Below are 23,509 nucleotides of genomic sequence, written 5' to 3'. Positions count from 1 at the left end.
CATCGTAATCTGAGAACAGGTATGTTCTCCCCTAGAGCGGTTAACTTAACTCTTCCAGCACCAAAGAGAAATGTCAGCAGCAAACCTGGAGTTATAACCAGCATGCCTCCCAGACTGCTGTGAGGATCAGCAGTCAACAGAGTTGCTCAGGTTCACAGAGGGATGCAAGCTGCATATTGGTGGCATCCTGGTCTGGTACTGGCTTTGCTTTAAACCATTGGAAGGGCTGTTTGCCTATCCAGCAGGGACAGCATCTTCCCGAGTGATTACAAATAACCAGTTTTCCTCTGTGAGTCCCTGTTGCGACGGAGGGAAGATAGAGTCACTCAATATGAGTGATCAGCAGACTTCGTTTATTGTCCCTTACAGTCACCTTTTATGCCTTGTTATAATTAGCTCATACATATTAAAAAAGTTAAGCTCATTATTGGTTAGTTGCCTAAATACCAAGTCCGCCCCTAGTTTCAGTTCTGTAGTTATCTGTTCCCACCTGTAACATTCTTTTCCCACCGAAATCTTCCTGTTATGTGTAACAAGAACAGCCAAGGACAGTGTATTTTTGCTTTACTTCAGATAAGCTGAGAGCGATGTGCATTTTTGTCCAGCCAGCTGGACTATGGCTATGTGACCTTTTTCAGCTAGCCAGTTATCCACAAGTCCCTTCATCTTTTCTTCTTTATTCTAGTCCTGCTTGCAACATGCAGAAATTTCCAAGGTTTGTTGATTTAATTATTTGCACTCAGTTGGACTTATCCTCACTTGTACTTGAAAGAGACTGGCAGAAATGTCAGTGTCATGTTTCACACAGCGACGGCTCGGGTTTGAGCAGACTTCCCAGCACTATTTCTGCATCTGCTACCCATCTAGCAATATTTTCAGTGCGTGTAACAGCTTGTTAATATCTGTCATGACACAGGAAGGAGTAAGACCCTGGCTGATGGAAATATGGTTGGTATAATGAGATGCATGGTCCTGCTCAAAGGCACTTTCATGAAGAGGGTTTAGAAGCAGAGGAGCTTTAAGGCATTTCAGAAAAGGTGAGATAGAAACGCCTGTACAAGAAGATGCATTAGGTGTTCTTGCCACCCAGAAAAACTTTCAGTGGAGAGAGAAGCACAGAAAAAGAGAACACAGAAGACACATTTTTAATTGTAGTCTTGAATGGAAGAACCAAGAACTCAAAGTTTTCAGGAGATGTACAGATGAAGCCCATAATGAGAAGCCCATGATGTAAAGGTTTATTTTGGATTAGTTGCTCTCTCTGCTAGTGGAAGGGGACTCAGCAGTCAGAAGGAAGAGAGGTCAGGTGATGTGGCAGATATATGGCCCTCGATGTAGGTTTTCTTGGGGGAACCTGCATGAATTGGAAGGGTTTCTTGGTGAATTGGAATGGTTTCTTCAACTGACAGAAGAAAAAGACGATACTAAAGTAAAGCTGAAGATTATGAGTGGGAAGCAGGAGACTGTATCTTTTTTATAGTTGCTTTTTGGCCATAGGTCATAGCTGAATGCCTGAGATGGTTTCTGGAAATGACCCCCCCAGAGAGGCAAACCACATCCAGGATGATGCTGTAAAGCAGCATTGCCATAAAATGGACCTTGTCTTCTTCCCCCCGGTTAGATGCGTGTCATGGTGCATGGGAGATGTCAAGTCCCCTGAAAATTCTCTGGAGTCCCACCTGTTAAAACAGTAGGATTTTACCTCTTACTAGTAAAACTCCCTTATATTCTCAAATGAAGCATCTAGCTGGCACTGGTTTCACAGTTGTAGGTAAGGGAAGACAGATCTTTTGGATCTTTTGGACAGACAAGTGATGAATCAAGGGAAGGAAGGCACTGTTTCAGGCTTTTTTATGTAGCAGTCAGAAAGAATGGGGAACTCCAAGCTGGAGTTGTAGTCAGGAATGAGTTTTGAGGACTTACGGGAAGCTGAAGTAACTTGGATCTGCACAGTTAACTCTGGTCTTGGAGTCATGTCAGAGATTAATGGAGTTGAAGCTGGGATGAGTAGTCTGATTTACCCGCCCTGATATACCCCTCTGTATCCCCAGACGATATGAGAAAGGTAGGAATTGCCATTTTCTCACTTACACCCTCCTGTTCTTTGGTTTTGCCTCAGGCTCTCTCTTTTCTAACACTCCAGTGTTTCATGACTCCCCTACTTAAAAAAGTGGGAGAGTTCAATGCAAATTGTGTTTTAAATTATTAGTGAGAATTATATAAAGCCCTGTTGAAGCAGGCCTGATTACTTTTCCTCAAGTCGAGCAGGAGCAGACCTCCTGAAGCCTGAATGATGTGGCATTGCTTTAAGTATATTGATTTAAAAGCACATCTTAGGCACAGTGTACGTTAGATCAGGCCTGAGCTATACTAATTTAAACTCATTGCTCACTGGTTAGTGGGACTCTGAGTGCAATGTGCCTACACACACACACAGAGGTGAGATGTGGGATGAGCATATAACTTGTTCCGCTTGATTTCCCTTAGGCATCCCTGGTGCTGCCCCAGTGCCCACACGAACAGAAAGCAGTTTAAATTGTTAACACCTACTTTTTTTGTGTGACACAAATTACTGTATTGCCAAATCTGCCCTAACCCCACAGAACTGAAAGTGACTCAGACCCCTTCCAGTCTGAGCCAGCCTGCTGATGCTGAGTGGGACTCCTGCCAGGTACCACAATCCCAGACGAGGTGATTGCTCTTATTCTGAAAGCCATTAGCTAGCCTGGGAGCTGGCGGGAGCGGGCTCGCTGTGCCCGCGTGTGGGAGCTCCCCATGAAGGGAATGCTTCGCCTTCCTCTATGGGGGTGATGACATCAGTCCTTTCCCAGCTCTGCCTGGGTTCATGCAAGGGGCAACAGCTTCAGTTGCAGCTCTACAGGAGAAAATTGATTGTCACTTCTTTTTTTTCCAGTAAAGCGCCAGGGCAGGCGGTGAAACACGTATGAAATTGGAGGGACGTGAGAACGCTTTAGATTCTGCTCTTTCTCTTCCTACTGTAACTTTGTTCCACTTAATTGTGCACAGTGGTAAAAAGAAAGTAGATGACTGAAAAGTCTGTATTACAAAGGTGTCAAGTGTTGTGAATCCCTGGGACAGGCATCTCTGGCTTCCTGCTTCATACAAGAAAATATATAAAATCATTGAAGAGGTTAGTTTGGAAGGGACCTCTGGGCGTCACCCAGCCCTCACTCAAACAAAAGGTGATTTCAAACTTAGATCCAGCTTTGACATTAGATCAGGTTTCCTCAGAGCCTTGTCCAGCCAAATAATTTTCAATATCTGCAAGGACGGATATTCACAATCTTTTTGTACTACCTGTTCCAAAGTTTTCTCATCTTGCTTGTCCATCTTCCCCCCTAATATCCAATTGGAATTTCCCTAGATGCAACTTGTGTTCATTGCCCCTCATCCTTTTGCTGTGTACCTCTGAGAAGAATCAGGCTTCTTTACAAACAGTTAAGTAGTTGTCGACAGAAATTCGTTACCCTCTTGGTCTTCTCCAGCCTAACCAAACCCAGATCCCACAGTCCTCTGTACACCCTCGTGACATTTACAGTCTTCCTCTGGACTTGCTCCAGTTTGTCAATATATTCCTGGTGCTGAGAGCCCCAAACTGGAGATGCTAGTCTAGAGATGACCTCAAAAGTTCTGCGATACAAAGAAACGATCACTTTCCTTGACCTGCTGCCTAGACTTCTGTTGATGCGGTCTAGCAGGCTGTTGGCCTTCTATGCCACAAGGGATTATTGCCGGCTCATCTTCAACTTGTTGTCCACCATTACCCCCAAGTCTTCTTCTGCAAAGCTGCAGGACTTTGCATTTGCCTTTGCTGACCTTCATGAGGTTTCCCTGAACCCATTCCTCCAGCCTGCTGAGTTCCCTGTGAATTACAGTCACACCCACCAGAGTATCAGTCGCTATCCCCAACTTGTAATCATCCCTGAACTTCCTGGGGGTGCATTCTGTCACACCATCCAGGTTGTTGATAGAACTTAAATAGCATTGTCCTCTTCGTACCACTGACCACAAACCTTTGAGCCTAGCAGCTGAGCCACTTTTTCACCCACTTGGTAGTCCTCTTGTTCAGTCTGCGTCTCTCCAGTTTGACTACAGGGATGCTGTGGGAGATTATTTCAAAGGCCTCATGCAGGTCAAGGAAAGCAACATCCGCTGCCCTGTCCTTGTCCACATAGCCAGTTTTCTCATTGTAGAAGGCAGCTGAGTTGGTCAGGCCTCTTTTGCTTTGGGAGATCCATACTGTTCTCAGTCACCTTCACGTTCCTAGAAACATCTTCCAGAAGACTTGCTTTGTAATCCCCAGATACTGAGGTTAGGTTTACTGAGCTAAAAATCCCTGGATTCTTCTGGCCCTCCTTGAAGATGGGTGTAACATTTGTCTTTTTGGGGAGTCAGGAATCTCTCCAGTTACCAAAACCTTTCAAAGAATGACTTCACAATGCCTTTGGGCACATACCTCAGCATCTTTAGATGCATCTCATCAGGTCTCATGGATGTGTTGAATAATCCCTGCTAAATAGGCAGGAGTCCACAGAAACCCAGTAAATTTGCATACCTAAGGTTCTCAGCATGGGACTAGGGCTCTGTGTGCATGTGCCTCCCTGTCTTTGTGGCAAAAAAGCCGGTCTAATTCCAGCACAGTCTTCAAAGATGTGCACTGAGTAACCAAAGAATCAGCAGGGGTTTATGCCTGGGCTAAGCAAAAGTGGGATCAGATGCATCAACCTGTGATTGGAATTGGTTGGCTCGGCTTGCTGAGCTGAAATCTTTATGCTGCAACAGAGATGCTTCGGTGTCATGGTTCAGTTATCTGATCGGACAGAACAGAAACATTATTCACTATGAGAGTGGTCAAACACTGGGACAAGTTGTGCAGAAAGCTTTGGGACTTTTATCCTTCAAGAAGGCCCTAAGCACTCTACTCTAATTTTGAAGCTAGCCCCACTTTAAGCAGATATCAGACTAGGTGACCTCCAGGCATCTCTTCCAAGCTTATTTTTACTATGGAAAGTTTGTTCTCCTGGTTGATCAGTGTGTTACCCGCCCCCCAACCCCCACATATTCACATATCAAATGAATTCTTCAGGTGTAGATTGCTTACTCGGTACTGATCAGCAGAAGTTGTTCTGCAAAAGAAGTTGTTCAGTTAGAGTTGCAGAAAAATGAAGAAAGCTCTAACATGTTATTTCATTAGTTGTATCTAATCATGTCATTCAAAAGCCTTTCACACATATGGGCAGGGCAGAGAGAATAGCACACAGAAGCATAAAGCTTACTATCTCCTGGCTCTGGGCATTTTTAACAGTCTTTTAAAACTAGACCTGATACAAAGTATGACATTGATAGCTTCTCAAACCACCAGTCCGAGTGTTCAGATATATCCATATCCAGTTTGAGACACTGTAAACAGACAGGATTTCTAAAATCCTGAATACCTACAACACGCAAATGAGATTTCTTCAAGGCACTTCAAGATGGGAAACCCCAAATCAACAAAGGCACATAAAAAAACTTTTGTATTTCCACAGTCCCTCCACAACTAAAGTAGTCTACAGGCAATGCCCGGGGTCATCGCTTTCGCAAAACCTCTCTGAGTCTTTTTCCAACATTAGAGCAATGGGTCCCCTTTGTTGACAGGTATGTGACTGCTGATGAGCCTCAAAATATCTCTTGACCCACCAGCCCTTTTCCTATTATCCCAGTAGATAACCTTTCTGTAACCTTTCCAGGACACTTCGGGAAGCGGTGTCTCAGCCTGGAGGAACACCGCTCCCAGACCTCAGCTGCGGTTGGGAACACGCCAACTCCAGCGCCGCAAATCTGAGTGGCTTCAAACATTTGCGCAAGTTAGAAAGCAATCTTGTGCAAACGTGGCCTATTTTGCAGGCATGTTTCCATGTGCTGTGAGAAGCAGGCGACGCTAGGTTTTGGCTCGGTGTTAACTCATTTCAGCAGATTAAAATGGTACAGTATCTTACTTTGTTGTTTCAGCTGGCGTGGAAAACGCATCGGTAATCATCACAGGAAACTAAAGAGGGGGGAAGCACAATGGGAAGGGAGCGCTGGTTGATACGGTGCCGCAGAACAAAGCAGGCTATGTCCTGCCAGGCAGCTCCTGAGCAGCACGCTTTCCCGGTGGGGATTTACCCAGCCTGAAGATGGATGTGGAGATGTTCTCAGTCCCGTACGGGGTTCACCGTTACAAGGCTCTGGGACCTGCTGTGCCCTGCAGCAGAGGAGGCTTCTGCATTTTCCCTTGATGCTACCTACTATCTTAACTATTTAAGGGCCAGGTTTTCTGGGTTTTTTGTTGTTTTTTTTTTTTTTATCCTAGGCTTGTCTCTTAATCACACATTGACCGCTAAACAAGCCCGGTCAGAACAGTGTGGACTCCTGGGTGTAGATGGGCCTTAGTTTCTTGGGCTTAGTGGTGCAGAGCTCTAAAGATCCATCCCATGTCTCCTTTCATTTTGGGGATTGTAAAACTGGTTTCCCTTCCCTCTCCTCTTATTTGCTGTTTTTCTTATTCACTGGATGCCTTGGCAAGCTTCTCCTTTGCAGTAAAGAACAGCACGCATCTCCTCTGTGTTAAGCTCTCTGCGATCTTTTAAGTACAGGCTAAGGAGGCAAAATGGATAGAACAAGGCTGTGCTCTGACCTGGTTTAGGTTGTTGGTATAAAACAGCATCCACAGGGTCTCCACTGCTGATGGGGATGGGGAAGCTTTCTTGCAAAGTGCTGGCAGCTGCCTGGTAGCCTTTGCCTTAGTGGACGAGGGGGTTCAGTGTGCCCAATGGCACAGCCTGCGTGCTGGCCAGCACTCGTGCAGGCAGGAGTGAGGGCAGTGCTGCAGGCCAGCCCTGCAGCGTGGGTTTAAGGCACTGCACTGTATAGTCCAAGCACTTTACAGTGGAAGGATTAAAAACAGGCACCTGAAGATGACCTGCATTAGGCATCTACTTTAAGATGAGCTCTGCGTCTTCATTGTCAAGACAGCTCTTCACCGTACCACCACCTCTTCTGGGTTAGGTCGCCCTAAATCTGTTAGTGGAAAAAGCGAGTTCCTTCCCTGAGCGTTGATGCTTTGTGTTTTACCGCTGTTCTTACTGACGCGCCTCACACCATTCTGAGGTTTATTTTCTTAATGTTTTACAGAGGCCCTTTGGGGGAAAGGTAACACTAGCCCACAGCCACGGAGGCGAAGACCTTGAGCTGCAAATGCTTCAGCAGCTTTTTGCTTCAGTTTTGCTGTGTTTGACTTCTGATTGTCTATTTGGAGTGGATCTGGATGCGCTCCACTCTGCTTTCCAGTAACAGGCGGAACTGCTGCAGGGAATTAATGTGAACCAGGCTTTGGAAAAGCCCTATGCTTTCTCTGCATCCATAACTTCAGATATATTTTCTTGGCTGCCCGTGGCTGTAGCTGTTAAACTGGTGTTTGCAGTTCCCTGGGCCCTCGTCTTGGCATGGTTTTGCTGCAGCAAAGTGTAAGCAGGCAAGGCAAGGGTAAAAAATAACAGATCAGGCAGATTTTGGCTATCTCTTCCACCAGTGTGCTGTGGAGCAGGGGGAATCACCCACACGGGTGTTGTATGAAGAAACGGGCAGTTATGCCGCTGCATGCTCCCATCGCTGCTGCTATCAGAAGGATTCGGCAGGGTGGTGATGCTCTGCCCCTCAGCCAGCACCTAGACCAGGTGACAGGGCAGCGCCAGTCCTCAGCATGGGGGGACTCCTGCCCCCAAGCATCCACAGGGTCCCTGCTTCTCCCCATGTCCCCTGCTTAGGCACTGGGTGCTGTCACACGCAATACAGCCTTGACATGGGCTCTGGGCAGCACGTCCCCTGTTGTGCTTATGCCAGCGCTGCCCAAAATTCCATGTGGGAAGCTGCTCGCCCCTCTGTCTGCGCTCCCCACTCTGAAGGAAGGGTGAGGTCCATGGGCATGGGTGCCTCTGGGCTGCAGCCTTTTCCATCCCTGCAGTCTCCTGAAGCGGTGGAGCAGATCCTTTCCCCCGGCTTTTGCTCCAGTGTACTTCCACTGACATCTACTGGGGTTTGTTCTTACTTACACTAGTGCAAGTGGAATTAACCTCGGAGGGGATTTTCTTAACGTTTGACAACGTTCTGAATGTGCTTGAGCATCAGAGATTAATTCCTGTGGGGATGGCCATTTTCCTGAGTGTACTTCAGTCTGAAATGCCTCTTTTCCTAACTGGTCCTGTTGCTCTGGACTCCCCAGAGAGGCTCCTGAGGTCTGCTTGCTATTTTGTGATATGGTGAGTGTTCGCTTTGAGCCTTGGACAGACAAGATGATTTACAAGGATTTTCCTTTCATCTCTCTGTGTCCCTCCATATCTCACCTCAGATACGGACCAGCCAAGCTGGCTCTCGCTAATTACTTAGGGAAGTAGTTATCGACAATAGCAGCATTCAGTCTCTTAGGAGAGTAGATAGACCAACATGTTGAAGCGTGGTGGGTTTTTTCTTGCCAGAACTCATGGTGAGGGGTCCTGGCCTTCCCCCACCCAGTCTCATTTTGTGGCCTTTTCAGACCTGAAGCGCAATGATTAGCCAATTCCTTACATGAACCAGCTGTTAACTCCCCTCCGTAGAGATGCTCTGTTGTTCCATGCTCAGAAATTGTAATTATCGAAGAAAAATATTGAGCTAAGGCCAAGGTACAGTAATTTCGTTACTTGAATAATGGGGGTGAGATGCAGTCTGGGAGACGTGGAGGGATTAGAAACACATTGGTGAGAGAGGAAGATGATTAGGCATGGCAGAGCTGAACAGAGTCCTGCTGTTAGTCAGCTGCAGTACAAGTGCAAGGGGATGAGTAATGGCACACCCAGTCCCACAGCTCTCCTCTCTGCAGAGTGCACGCTGCTCTGCAGACTGCGGCCGTGCACCCTTTCTTTCCGTCACCTCAGTTCTCAAATTCTTGCTATTAACGTCTTTAAAAGACCTCGAGTCCCTCTGCTGAATGTCCTGTGAGCATTTTCCATTTAAATGGGTTTGCAGATGTCCTGCCAGACTTCTTGACAATCATAGGGTATAAAGCCATTTTGCCTGGGTCTCGACCAAGAGAAACAAGATATTTCTCCAGTTACATGTCTTTCTTTTAAATACTTTCCAGGCATCTATTGCTGCTAATGCTGTAACCTGACACGTACACTGTCACACTGTAATTGTTCCATTTTGGCTTTTTTCCTCTGATCAGTTCCCCACTCCCACCCACATGAGGATTCGGGGATTTCTGTGCAAAGTAAGCCTGGGAGATAACATGTGAGCACGTGTGAGCATATATGTAAAGGTTCATATTCTGCTACACGTCACAAGCTTGGCATCGCTGACCGCTGTGGGACCTCACTTCTTTGCAGTTCAGTGCCAGGGTGGGATCCCTTCCTTCACCGTTCAGATGTCTGCAACAGAGATGTTTACATGTATTCTTGTTATGTTGTCTCTCTTAAAAATCTGTGGTGGTATGATGCTTTCACGGTGCATTTCATTTGACTCAGTTCAGGTATCTGCTTCAGCATGAGCAGGATCATACATGTTTCTTTAGAGGAGTCCTGTCCTCAGCATCTGGCATGGCAGCAAGCCAAGATACTTCCCAAAATACACAGAATAAGCATGGGCCAGCTATGTGACACCCATAAAAAGCAAAGTCTTAAAACTAGGCAATTATCTGGTGTTCCTTTAGATATCTTGGATGTTCATTATCTTCCTCTGTAATTTTTCTAGTCCGATAGCGTGGCATTTCACCAGGCAAATACATTACTCAATACAAATACAGCTTAAAAAGGCAGAGAATTGGTGCAGAAGCAAGGGGAAATCCTTCCTATACACCCTTCAGTTGTCTGAGTGGACACGTTAACACTGAAGCAGCAGAGCACTCAGGGGCCGTTTCCATCTCTATCAACTCACTCTTAAACTGACCGAACTCAGATGGTCTTGGTCTGGAAATGATACAAACTGTTTTCTGAGCTAATGAAGGGAATTTATCCTTGGTGCCGAAGCGAGTGTCTCAAGTGATTCATTGCAAGAAAGAAGCTCACGAAGCCACCAGCCATTAGTCTAGTCCATGTTGTGTTTAAGACACAGACGCTTGCGATGCCCTCGTGAGTAAGAAATGTTGCTGTTGCCATTCTGTACCAGCATCCCAGCGCACGGACACCACAGCACTAACATTTGCTGCAGGAGTGTGGCCGCTACCACCTCTGCTAAACCAGAATCACTCTTAGGTGACACTAATGATTAAATTTGGGAGAACTGAACTCATCCGAGTTACAAACACAAAATGTTGGTGAGCTAATGGTACCGATAAATGCTTCTGGTCTGGCCAATAAAGATTTTCTTTGTCAGAGGAGCTTATATAGGTTCCTTAAGCAAAATAAGCCATGTCAATAAAAGTTACTTCCCAGCCACAGTACCTGTGCTCCCACTAGGTTTCCTGCTTGCAGGGAAATAATGAGAGAGTGAATAATTCCCCGGTGACATGATATACCAGTAGATTTCTAATTCATCCGTGACTTTTGCGCTCAAGAGCCGCAGCAGGTAAAGCTGAATGTACTTTCTGGGTCCTTGACAGATGAGGCAGCACCATCTGCCGGTTTCACTGCTCGTGGTCGTGCTTGGCTCCTGAGCTGCTCTGTTCCCAGCCGGGCTGTGCACTGATGCCTGGCAGCACCCCAGCCCCCAAGGACCCTGCAGGCAGGGGGTCTCCCTGAAGGACTGGCTGACTGGAACCCTGATGCACTGGCTGGTTAAATGGGCAGGAAAAGAGGAAATGCTGGAAATCTGCTGAAATCGGGTTTTATTAACCTAAAAGGGTTCATTGTCCGCCCCACCTGTGACCTCCCACACAAGGCTTTTTACTTGTTGACTCCCTGATTTCTCACAAATCTTCTGAAGATGAGAATGGAGAGACCAGCGTTAGAGCTGGGGACAGCATCAGAGCTGGGGTGCATCCAAACTGGTATCTTTTAAAATGCTGAGGAGTAAAACTAATGGATTTGATGATATTTATAGGTCCCTTCCAACTCGAGGTATTCTGTGATAAAACCGTCTCCTTCATTCCTAGCTCACCTTTAACGCTTGTGTGCAGCTTGCCCGGGTGACCTGAGATACCACCAGTGCCTGAATGCTCATTCCTCTGTGCCTCACTTGATTTCTTCCCACCGTGTTCCTTCACCTGGAATAGGACATTAGATGAATACTATGTGTGATTGATGTGGGGTGAGGGCAGGCTGGTTCAGTCTAGACATCTGCCTCTCTCGATGGATGCAAAGTTGTACGTGTCACAGTGGCTGTAACAGCAGGACTCTGCTCTCCATACACTGGATACTTTCTCACTAATCTGGGACCAGCTCATGTTCTCAGTGACTCTGTAATGCTTGGCAGCGAGAGATGATGGCTCTGAGTCAGGGTATCAGAGTATTAGGGAAGTAAAAAAGGAGAAGGTGGTGCTGGGCTGTGAAGGTAAATGAGGAGAAGAGGATGGTAATTCCATGATCACAGAGGATTTTGTGACAAGGGTGCCCAATTTCAGACCACCACTCTGCTACAGATGCCTTAGGTGACCTTAGACAAGTCACATGAACCTTAAACTCTTGGGAGTTTGGTATTAACTTCAGGCGTTCAAGGATTTGGTGTCCTTTTGACTCTATGTAGAGGGACATTGGTGTTCTCCTGCCTTGCAGGCGTCTTCTGAGGATTAAGGTTTCAGAGTAGGGAAGGCACTCTGATCCTTTAGTGACACAATCTAGGGGAATGGTTCCTTCCACAAGGTACAGCATGCTAGTGGGGTAGACAATCCATTTACCATATTCATGGTGTTTCTCTCTTTTCAGGCACCGCGTCTGTTGCAGTCGCTGGTATCTTTGCAGCCTTAAGGATCACAAAGAACAAGCTCTCTGACCATAAGTTTGTTTTCCAGGGAGCGGGAGAGGTAAGAATGCTCTTGAGTTTGTTCCTAAAAATGATCTAAATTCAAATTTAGAGAGAAAAGTCAACCATGACACTTCCTGCAAGGCTTGGCTTTCGTGAAAACAAAGCACAGAGGCAGGTTCCTTGCCACTGGGCAAGAGTGGGCCCCACAAGTGGATCTTGCCGCTGCGTAGAAGTCACCAACAATCCTTCAGTGGCCTCTTGGCCCCTGAGTCGTGGGCAGACTTCCTGGGTGTTACGAGGCTGCCCCTGTGTCAATGGGGCTTTAAGTACCATGAGGGAAGCCCCTGATGAGGCGGGGTGCTGCAGGAAGATTAAGGAGGCTGGCTTGAGTCCTCAGGGGTGCTATCGTAGGTAAACCACAGCCTCTTTAGCAACAGAGTCAAAAAGGATTCAGTCTCAAAGAACTGTAAGAACATAACCTCAGTTTGGGCATCAGTCATGTTGCCCCCATGGCAGAAGTCGAGTAGTCTGTATGGCACCTTGCTCAGAGAGAGGGGGGGAAGAGCAAGTCTCTAAAGCCTGGACTGCGGACTAAAGGCATTGGTCCAGGTCCTGGCTCAGCTGTCAGCCACCTGTGACAGCTGGCTATCCCTCTGTGAAACGAAGATTGATAGTTCCCTTTCTCCACCCCTCCTGGCAGACATGTTTGTGCTGGTCACTCTCTCTGTGGCACAGAGACCCTCCTGCCTTGTTAGTCCCCCTCTGGGCAGGAGGGCCAAGCACAGCTGTAGGACCACTGAGACACACAGCTTGTCCGGGGCTGCTTCCTCAGGCAGGAATGGGAGAAGAGGACTTGCCTCTTGGCAGTACTTCAGATGCAGCAGTTCCACTTTGCTTTGAGTTCCTCACTGGCATCGTCACCAACATTTCTTCAGTGTCTGCCCCTTTTCCTCCCCTGCAGCAGCTGGTTTAAATGACAGAGACAGCCTCTGCCTGTCAAGGTACCACCTCCGCTGCTCCAGCCTTACAGGCAGCCTGTTCTGTTGGACAATTGTTTTGTTGGGGTTTTTTATTTATAGCAGCACCTACAATGCTAAGACCTGCCCCGTGCCATGGCACTGTACAACCATGGAGCAGAAAGCCTCCCTGCTTTGTGCAGCACTGAGGGATGACCCAACACATCTCTCATTAAAAATCTTTCCCTCCCACCCAAAAGATGATGATACCCCAATGAAGTGTTTATATACTGTGTTCCAGGCTGCAATGGGCATAGCTCATCTCATTCTCATGGCCATGGAAAAGGAAGGAATTTCACGAGAGGATGCCATAAAAAAAATCTGGATGGTGGACTCCAAGGGACTGATTGTGAAGGTAAATTTGTCTCTAGAGCTAAGCTCCAGTCCCTGGCCACCTCCTGCAAGCTAGAGAGAGGCCAGAGCAGGCTGATACCGTGGACCCCTGCTCAGCCCTGGAGTAAGGGCTGCAGTTTTATGGGTGTCAGCAGAGCTGTTCCTGCTTTCAGAGGACTAGGTTTTATGGTTACAACAGTGAACTAGCAGCACTGGCTGCCCTAAAGGCAGTGCTTTGGGCTGGACCTTTAAAGTGGTAGGATATGCTGCCGGCCGTGGTCCAGCAGTGCTGCAATTCTTGCATGTCATATGGGGCATTACAACAGCAACATTGTGCCCTGCTTGGTGATCCAGCCTGGTCCAGCTCTACTCTGCACTCCCTGGGTCCTCAGAGCCTCTGCCCTTGTCCCTCCTCAGGCCAGAGGAGACTTGTGCTGTATGTACAGCTTCTCTGCCCTGGCAGCCAGATCCTTCTTCCACACAGTCTGTATTTTGGAGGGTGAGAGGAGCAGACATTAGCCCCATGTGACATTACCATCCTTTCAGTACTTAAAGGGGGCTTATAAGAAAGCGGGGGGAGGGGAACTAGTTTATCTAGATTTAGATTAGCTATTAGGAAGAAATTCTTCCCTGTGAGGGTGGTGAGACACTGGCCCAGGCTGCCCAGAGCAGCTGTGGGTGCCCCATCCCTGGCAGGGCTCAAGGCCAGGCTGGACGGGGCTGGGAGCAACCTGGGCTGGTGGAAGGTCCCTGCCCATGGCAGGGGGGTGGGACTAGATGGTCTTTAAGGTCCCTTCCAACCATTCTGTGATTCTATGATTACACCAACACCGCAGAGCCTGACTGGCTGATGCTGAATTCCTGCTCTGTGGAATCTGTTTTAGGTAGAGATGAAGGGTTTGGGCCAAGAGGTGAAATGAACTGATGAGTTACTACATTATGTCTCCACCTTTTGCCAACAGACCCAAGTCTGACTCCTCCTTTTTCCTCACAGGGCAGGAGCCACCTGAACCATGAGAAAGAAATGTTTGCCCAGGACCACCCCAGTGTGAACACGCTGGAAGAGGTTGTGCAGAAAGTGAAGCCTACAGCAATTATAGGTGGAGTTCCCTTAGCATGACCTTTTTGCATCAATTCAGTTCTTAGGGGAGTCTCTGTCTCTCTTCCAGGGCCTCCTTTTGCTCTCCAAGTCAAGATGAAATGAGCTTTTTTTTTACCCCCATTTTGTCGGTTGAGTTCTCCACATCCTTTCCCCTTTGGCTGTGGGGCACAGGCTTCCTCTCTTTTGGAGCTGTAGGAGCCCTCCCGGACAGGGCTGTAGAGGGAGGTGCTGGGGCAGGCAGGATCCGGGGCTCTCGGCAGCAAACATGGCCCTGGCAGGGTGGGCAGGATGACGACGGCAACAGGCAGCTCAGGTAAGTCTTTTGAAAGCAAAGTGCTGAGCCTCTGGGAGGCACATTGCCGCAGCCAGGTTGGTCTAAACACTGATGCCCACTGCGCCCAAAGGAGCAGAGGGCTTTATTTTGAGGCAGGCTCTTAATCTCACCGTAATATGAGACAGAAGCATCACCACCTGCATCTCCAGAGATGGAGCCTGCTCCCTCCCACAGTTCATTTACCAACAGAGGCATTCCAGAGGGATCAGCCCAGTGCACTGAAGCCAGACAGTCAGAAAGCACCATCTCACTCTGCTGTTGTTGTTTTAGGTGTTGCAGCCGTTGCAGGAGCTTTCACTGAGAAGATTTTGAAGGACATGGCAGCCTTCAATGAAAGGCCCATTGTGTTTGCCCTGAGCAACCCCACAAGTAAAGCAGAGTGCACAGCGGAGCAGTGCTACCGCCTCACCGAGGTACTGGTGCTCAGCATAGGGAAACTGGGTGCTCTGGGTGCGCCGTGGATGACTGTACCAAGGAAACCACAGTGGTGCATGGTGGGCAGAAAAATGACAGTGGGTATAAGTTGAAATAAGAGAAGTTCAAGCTGGTCGTAAAGATAAATGTTCACACTGTGAGGAGGGCCAGGAGGTGGTACAGGAGCCCAGATTGCTCGTGCAGTCTCTGTCCTCGCAAGTTTTCAAGACCAGGCTGGATAAAACCCCAAGCAACTTATTCTGATTTCATAGCTGACCTTGCTGTGAGCAGGAGTTTGGGTCTCTGCCACCCAAACTACTTTGTGATCCTGTAAAGAAAGTGCTTGCCTCCTTCACGCATGGCTGTCTGAGATGTCGCATCCTCCCAGGTTGACTGTCCCCTGTGTTTTGCCGTCCGAGTTGTTTATGTAACAGTTTCATCACCCAACTTGGACACAATGTCACTGAAGAATTATCGTCATGTGCATTGACTTGGTGTGAGAGAGGAGGCCTTGTCTCACTATCCACTTTGCCCTCCCCACCAACTGCTGCTGGCTAGAGCAATCACACAGCCCCCAGACCTTTATCCCACATGAGTCTCTCCATAGATGGCTGATAGAGAAGGGAGAGAGACTCCTCAGCCAGTTCATAGCACTCGCAGTTGGGCAGTGCAAACACCCACGCGGTGGCCCTGTCCATGGCCTTGGCTGTGCCTCTGGGGACCAGGCCCTCCAGAGATGTCAAGTGGAGATGGCTCTGGTGGAGATGCCTCTCACTGACTGGCTGGAGGTTTCTCCACTTGGTCACCAGAGTCCCCTGAGCACAAATCATGGTGTGCAGCAGGAATATTCAAGATTTCTCTTCTGAATTTGGATGCCTCTTTCTCTCTCTTTGATCAGGGCCGGGGAATATTTGCAAGTGGGAGTCCATTCTCAAAGGTAACCCTGCCCAATGGACAGACCTTCTTCCCAGGCCAAGGAAACAACGCCTACGTCTTCCCAGGAGTGGCACTGGGAGTCATTGCCTGTGGAGTCCGGCACATATCTGATGATATCTTCCTCATCACAGCAGAGGTTTCCAACTGGCATTTCACTAATATTTTTTAAAAGATGGTAACAGACACATGCACCTGCTTTGGGTGTTTTCAAGAACCTGCCTGGGGCAATGCATTGAGTGGAAATGGCACAGCCTCAGCAAAAAGCTACAGCTTTTCCCAGACTCGGGGAAAGCTCACACTTCTATTGCACCTACACAGGTGCAGGAGCCATGGCAAGGTTCTCCTCCTTCTCCACAACTGCTGCTCTGGCACAGCACTTCCACTATTTTGGCTCCAGTTTTAAGTCTGTAATGAAATGTATTATGCACACATGTATTTTGAATAGTTCAGCAGTTCCCATTGAGAAAGTCCCAGCTCTGCCACTGCTGAGGTTTCAACCACATACCATGAGAGTTTGAGACCATCTCCATAAACTACCTTTCTCTTCTTTCTAGTCTATTGCTGCCCAGGTGACAGAGAAGAATCTTGCAGAAGGAAGACTCTATCCTCCCTTGAACAGCATCAGAGAGGTGTCTCTCAAAATTGCTGTGAAAGTGAGTATTTCCACATTTATTTCCACTTCCCGTGGTAGGGAGAGCAGGAATTGCCCTGGCATCATTTTTGCTTTGTGCTGTTTTAATTCAACTTATTCTACAGCCTAAAGCAATGATTCTCAGGAATCTTTCCAGCCAGAACTGCTGCTTTGTTTTCTCCCATCATTAAAGCCCAAATGTGAAAAACACCTTCTGATTCTGGGTGCCTCACAGCTCACAAAGCTCTGCTTTATTACTTGGAGTTGTGGGTGCTCAGCACTTCAAAAAATCAGGTTTAGAGCCAAATTCAAACATGATACAAGTTGCCAAAAGATTTTAGGTTCCAAATTGCTATTTTGGAACCTCTCCTGTTATTTGATAAGGGTCTAAGTACTAAATACTATTCCAGATCTGGGCTTGTTACCTAACTGTGGCATTGGTAGCCTGTATACATCAAATCTGTAATTCCTGTTCAGGGGACACCCACGGAGAATCACATTGGCCTGCTAGGAGTAACTGATGGATGCACAGTGTAGCTGAGGAGCTTAAGAGTGTGAGCGGAGGTGGTTAAAGGGCTGCTCTCCTTTAATTGCACACTCCAGCCGTTTTGCCAGGGCAGGGGTGTGCATTTCTAAGCATCCAGGAATTGCGGGCAGCTTGCATTCCCTCACCCCAGGGATGAAGTGCGGGTGACTCAAGGAATTGCACAAAGAGGAAAAAAAGCAAAAATGGACACAATTTTGAGGGGAGGAAATCGGGAAGATATAGCCAGGGCCAAACTGCAGCTGGTTTCAACTTGCTGACGTTGTTGCATCGGCTCATTTTGCTCTTTTTGCAGATTGTTGACTGGGCCTACAAGCATGGTCTTGCTTCTTGGTACCCCGAGCCAGCAGACAAGGAAGCCTTTGTGAAACGGCTCGTTTACAGCCCTGATTATGATTCGTTTGTTATTGATGATTACAGGTGGCCCCCCGCAGCCATGCAAACACAAGATGTCTAAGTTTTTGTGAGAACTGTTTTCTCATTTTTACCACGAGTTGCCATGGTTCATATCATTGCTGATATCAAACGCACCTCCAGGCTTGCAGAATGATAAAAGTAAATTAATCCAAGTAGTTTTTTACTTGCCGCTGTTTTTTCTCTCTGGGAGCATATCATTAGGGAATAAAACGGAGCCCAAGCTGGGCAGTCAGTACTCCAAGGAGAGAGACAGGCTGTGGCCGCAGCCTGTCCCAGTCCATCAGCGCTGTGTGTTGCTGTTTGCTTTACATGCTGCTCAGCTCTCAGCCCAGCTGCCCCAGAAGCTACCTGGGCCACCTCAGAAGCAAAACAGTTCCGTTCCTAGTGGGAGTGCCCTCGGGAAGCTCGGAGCCACACTCTCATGGTGACAGTTGTATGCGTGATCATCCCTCACACACGATGGCCATACTTTGCCTGTGGCTCTCCGGGTGTGGTGGGAAGTGCGTGCGTTGCCCTGGGAGAGCTGTACATTTGGGCAGCGCTACCCTTTCCTCCTTTGAATGTCCCCAAGTGTTCGGGGAGTCTCATCCAACCCAAGCTGGTGTATGGGCTGTGCAGCCTGGCACTGTCCTGTGCTCCCACCTCCCCTTGGAAACAAATCCCAAAACCTCCCTCAGCCTCATGGGGACAACAGGCTCCCTCCCCTTCGCAGTCCAGGCTGCTCTCTAGAGGGAATATAAGGCAAGGGATGCAGGGAGGGAGAAGATGCTGGAGACCAGGGCACCACCCCTGCTACACACCCACACACAGGCACCCCACTGCATCACTGCATCTGCTACCGAGCACTGCCATCAGCCAAAGACCCTCCTGGGGGTCTCCACTGCATCACTGCATCTGCTACCGAGCACTGCCATCAGCCAAAGACCCTCCTGGGGGTCTCCACTGCATCACTGCATCTGCTACCGAGCACTGCCATCAGCCAAAGACCCTCCTGGGGGTCTCCACTGCATCACTGCATTTGCTACCGAGCACTGCCATCAGCCAAAGACCCTCCTGGGGGTTTTTCCATCTCACAGAGTCCCAGGGAGTCCTCCCCTAACCCTGCAAAATTGTCACGCCCTGCCAAATACTGTCCCAGTGGGGTAACAGTGTTCCTGAGCATAACTGGGAAAGAACAGAGGGACTTGCTGGCAGCTCTTCCCTTCCCAGCTCTCACCGCTAACACACAGCAAGACCAAGGCTGGTTACCAGTCTTTATTTAGTATCTGTAAGTGGCATTTAGCACCAGGAAATGAACCTCATCATTTTGCCGAGGAGCCCTGGCCTCTCCAATGTCTGTGCGCTTGTGATGCCAGCAGTTTTCACGCTTCTCACATAGGCAGGTCTTCTTGCCTAAGCTAAGGAAAGAAAGAGAAAGCTGTTGAGGTTCAGGTTCAGGGAGAGACACTGAGAAACACTTGCATTTCCTGAGCGAGAGACCTGGAAACTGAGGTTTCCTTGCTTTTTCCATGGCTTCTGGAAAAAACTCTGCTTTTGAGAAAAGAGGTAGCAGGGTGGCAATTACTTCTTTTGCATCAGAAGGTCCCTACAGAGCTTCTCTTGGTTTCTTCTTTTCCTTCCTGTGCACCTCCTCACTGCTCAGTTAAAGGCTCAGCCTTTCTGTGTGTGCAGCTTCTGGGCCTAACTTCTCAGATATTAGGCAAGAACGAAAAAAAGGAAAGTGAAGAGAGAGAAAATGCCTTATAGGTGGAGGCACAAAGAGAGGAAATTTTCCTGAACAGCCTGGAAGCATCAGGGAGTGCTCAGCCGGTCTCATGATGATCACCGGACAGTCTCTCTTCAAACACTGCCAGCAGGAAAGGCGTCCCCCTCCACCAGTGAAGCCAAAGTCAAGATGCTTTTTGACAGGTGGCTTAGAAGTCTTAATTCTTCGTTATTCTAGAAATGAGACTTCCAGAATCATGGTTTATTCTTCAGAATATTGGTTCTGATCCAGGTCATCTTGGCCAGGCAAATAGCAGGCCCAAGAGAGGGAGGATCGAGCTGTGCCCTTGCCACAGCAGGGACCTCTTTTTATCCTCTGGATTTGTCTGATACACGGCATGCCTTCTAGAGATGAGGCCAGTGAGAGGCAACAGCCCCTGCCTGGCTCTTTGGAGGCAACAACACTCCTGGAACCTGGGTACCTTCCACCTTCACCTCCCCTGGAACAGTCAGTAGCTGTTTCGGAGGAAGCCTGAAAGTGCCTTCCGTACCCAGACCCTTCTCCCTCTAAGTGTCCGAGCCATTTCTCATGGGAGTTCAGGAACAGCCCGGGGTGTTGAAGAAGCTCAGGCACACAAGGAGTGATCCCTAGAGCATGTGGCCCTCTCCCCATACCGTGAACCCTGGTCACCGTTACGGTCTGTTCTTGGTTAACGATTGTAGGCACCTAAGTACCATAAAAAGGGCTCGCTCACTCCCGGACTGCGGCACGGGAAAGAGAATCAGAAGGGTAACAGGAAGAATACCTCTGGGCTGAGATAAAAGACAGATTAATACGTAAAGCAAAACCTGCACACACAGTTACTCCCTGGAGCCACCTCCCGCATTACTTGTTCTGTTAGGCTTTTCCTCCATCCTTGCTTCTCCCTTTTCTTCCATCTGCCCCCGGGGGCATCTGCCTCCAGCTGCTACATAGAGCCCAATCCTCAAGACAACAGGATCTAGCCCTTGGAGAAAGCCTCCCTCCAGCTCCTTCCCGACCAGTGGGCAAGCCCTAGCACAACTGGCTGATGCAAGAGAACCAAGGGCTGCAGCAGCAAACGTACCCACTTGGGAAACACGGCCACATCACCAGGAGCCACCTGGGAAAGGGCTTTTTTTCTGCCTGAAATGGTCAAACCCTTCGTCCCTGGCCTCTGCAGGAGAGATGGCCCTGGGTGAGACCGTTCCCAGGGAAGGATCGCATTGCCAAGGCAATGAGCCTTTGGGCCGCTAAGGCAGAAAGCTGCGCTCTGGCAGAGCTCCCTGTCCTCCACGCTGGCCCCTCTGTCAGAAGCAGGAGCCGCACAGCGAGCGCCCGCAGCCAGGTAATAGCACTGCCTGGCTTCGTGCAGGGCAAGGCGCAGCCGTCTCAAGCAGAGGATGAGTGAAACCCGCAAGGAGGTTTTGCTGCAGCAAGAAGTCGCTGCCGGCGGCCTTTCAGGGCATGTCCCCAGAACTGGTGGCAGTGCTGGCGGAGTGAGACACTCGCACTGAGGACAGATTTCAGCAGGTGGCCATCAAATCCAGGCAGGGTGCAAACAAATCCTGCGGTAAAACACACCTGAACTTTTAATTCCGTAGAGGAACAAGGGGACGATGTCCTTACAGATGAATTCAAAGCCTGCTTTTTTGCCAGGGTGTGAGACAGAAGCAGCAGGGTCTCGAGCCCAGTGCGGTACGGTGTTCTGAGGAACATGGGAGCACGCAGCGCTGCACGTGTCCCGACAAACGCAGGTGTCCAGGGTTACCAAGTCCTGAGCTGCCTGTGGCAGAGGCAACAGCTGTTTTGGGGGAGGTCTGAAAGTGCCCTCTCCCTCTAAAACTGTCCCCTGTGAGCCTGCAAATTGGACACATTTCTCCCCGAGACATTTTTCTGCTCTCTGCTTCTGCTCCTTAGCAGCACAAAATATGAATAATGGCACAGACACATAGAAGGTGCCTTTCCAGCTCCCTTATGTCCAATACAAACATGTCTCCATCCAGGCTCTGGCTCTTGCCACCTTTCTTCTGTGCAAGCAGCAGTCTGCAGGCACACAACTGGAGGCATCTCCTCTGCTTGTGCTCGCCACAAGGTTGCCCAGGTGTGCAGCAGAAGGCACAGCTGCTGGAGGACGGTGTGTGACACAGAGCAGTAGCCCCACGCTGCGCTGCCCGGCTGTGGGCTCCCACCTGGGGTGCTCGGATGGGTTCCCCTGGGGACAGAGAGGCCAATACTGACAGTTCACAGAGCAGGCGCCCGGGGTGGCCATCCCTCCTCTCCTGCCACTTCCGTGAGACAGTGCTGGGGGGTCCAAAATGCTGGGGTAGGAACCCGAGGGGGATTCTTGCTGGGAGAGAGGGCAAGAGTGAAAGCAGTCTGGCATGGGAAGTGGTCCTACCATTGGTGCTTCTCTTGTGCCTGCCACAAAAATGGCTTTTCTTCAGGAAAAAAGGAGCCTTCCCTTTCCCTGAAGCCCTAAGACCTCCCTGGCCTTGGCCAAGCGAAACACAGAGCAATGCCAGGCTACAGGGGCAGGTCAGTGAGCAGCTTAGGACGAAGAGAGCCTGGTGAGTCTAGAGAAAGGGCTGCTAGGGGCAGGATGAAGGGTCCACCTGGGCTTCCTTGCAAAAAGGAGAAGCCGTTCGGGCAGCTATTCATGTGTGATACTGCACACGTTGGCTTCACTCTACACAGCAACCTGCGGGATGGTGTGGGGGGCTGTTAACCCATCCTCCTTCCCCAGCTCCTGCAAATAAATAAATTGCAAAACCCTGCAGCTGGAAGCAACTCTCTTCATTGCTCACTAAGCAGTGGGATTTCACCCTGCAAAATGCTCTTCCCTGCTCCGCTCAGAGCTCCGCAGCTGCGGGAGGGCAGCACCGCGTCCCCAGCTTCTCCTGCCAGCTGCAGGACATGGAGCGCTGGCACCCTTCGGGCTGGGCCTACCAGTGGATTTTCTCAGCAGTGCTAAGGAGTGAGAAATAAAAGGTTCAAGATTCAGGTCCAGCAAGGGAGGCTGAAAAACACTGCCTGTCCCCTTCAGCCCCGACACTCCCAGGCATGTGCCTGGCCTGTGGGTGTCCCCATGATCCCGGGGGCTCCGGTGGAGGCCCCTCGTGTCCCAGGCGGTGGCAGGGAACCCACAGCAGCGCCAGGCTGAGGCACCATGCGAGGCCAGGGCACAGACCTTTGGCTGAGCAGGTGCAGAGGCGCAGGGCAAGCCCCTCTAGCTGCAGGTGCTGGGAGGGAGCAGGGGCTGCGTGATTTGGGGAACTGGTGGAGCCCAGCGCCTGATCCCCCTTGAGAATCCCTAAGTGTGGAGCCACCCATGGGTGCTGGGTGCCAGCCGGCGCTCTCGCCTGGAGCACCCACCTACTGCTCCGGAGCAGGAGAGATGGCTGGTTGAGGGTCACAGTCTCCAAAGCCTGCAGCTGCCCCTCGTCCGGTGAGAGCCCAGAGCACTGGCTGCCCAAGGGGCTATTGGCAGGGGGAAGAAGGCCACTGCAGGAGAGGCTTACCAGGACAGGAGCTCCTCTCCAGTCTCCCTCAGGATTTCCACATCTCTGCTTTTGCACCTGTCTTCCTACCGGGCTTCCTTCCTCTTCTCCAGCAGCCTGCTCCCCCGGATCACCGCACGGGACGGCAGCTGCAGCAGCAGACAGCGCTCCCTCCCACTCGGGCTGCCAACCTGCCCGCAGCCCCCGGCGGGGAGCACAGCCCCTTCCACGGGGTACCTGTGACCAGCAGCTCCAGGGAAGGCTTAGCCCATGGGCTTTGGGCAGCTGGGGCACAGCTGGAGTCACGGTCTCTTCCCCATCTTTGCATCATTGCATCATTGCATCTATTCCTTGCCACCTAGAAGGGAACTACCAGAAGCAGCCAGGGGATGGAAGGCCAAAGCCAACAGTTCAGCAGCTTGCATGCTTGACCCCTCAGATGGCCTGCTGCTACTTCACTCGTACAGGCCTTTGAGGGAGCTGGCACACGCTTACTTGGTCACTGACCTGTCCAGAGCAGCTGCCTCTGTCTTCTTCTCCAGGAGGGTGAGGGATGAGAAGATGATGATGATGCTTCGACTCCACCAGTACTACCTGAGCACCAGGCTCACCACCCATATGGACAGCCATCCTCCAGGTATCA

The 23,509-nt window shown here is 49.7% G+C and overlaps 1 protein-coding gene across 1 annotated transcript in view; it reads left to right on the top strand.

Annotated features, from left to right (window-relative positions):
• The window catches only part of ME3 (malic enzyme 3), a 134,585-nt gene extending 116,779 nt beyond the window's left edge, over positions 1–17,806 (top strand). The window contains exons 8-14 of the mRNA XM_080375916.1: positions 11,877–11,974; positions 13,174–13,287; positions 14,260–14,365; positions 14,972–15,114; positions 16,014–16,187; positions 16,606–16,704; positions 17,522–17,806. Of these exons, the coding sequence (XP_080232042.1) occupies positions 11,877–11,974; positions 13,174–13,287; positions 14,260–14,365; positions 14,972–15,114; positions 16,014–16,187; positions 16,606–16,704; positions 17,522–17,683 (896 nt within the window). The 3' untranslated portion in view covers positions 17,684–17,806. The remainder of the gene's footprint in view (positions 1–11,876; positions 11,975–13,173; positions 13,288–14,259; positions 14,366–14,971; positions 15,115–16,013; positions 16,188–16,605; positions 16,705–17,521) is intronic.
• Positions 17,807–23,509: the final 5,703 nt, after the last annotated feature.

Source organism: Falco punctatus, assembly GCF_963210335.1.
Source record: "Falco punctatus genome assembly, chromosome: 2".
Taxonomy (NCBI): domain Eukaryota; kingdom Metazoa; phylum Chordata; class Aves; order Falconiformes; family Falconidae; genus Falco; species Falco punctatus.
This window is presented reverse-complemented; position numbering and strand designations above follow the sequence as displayed.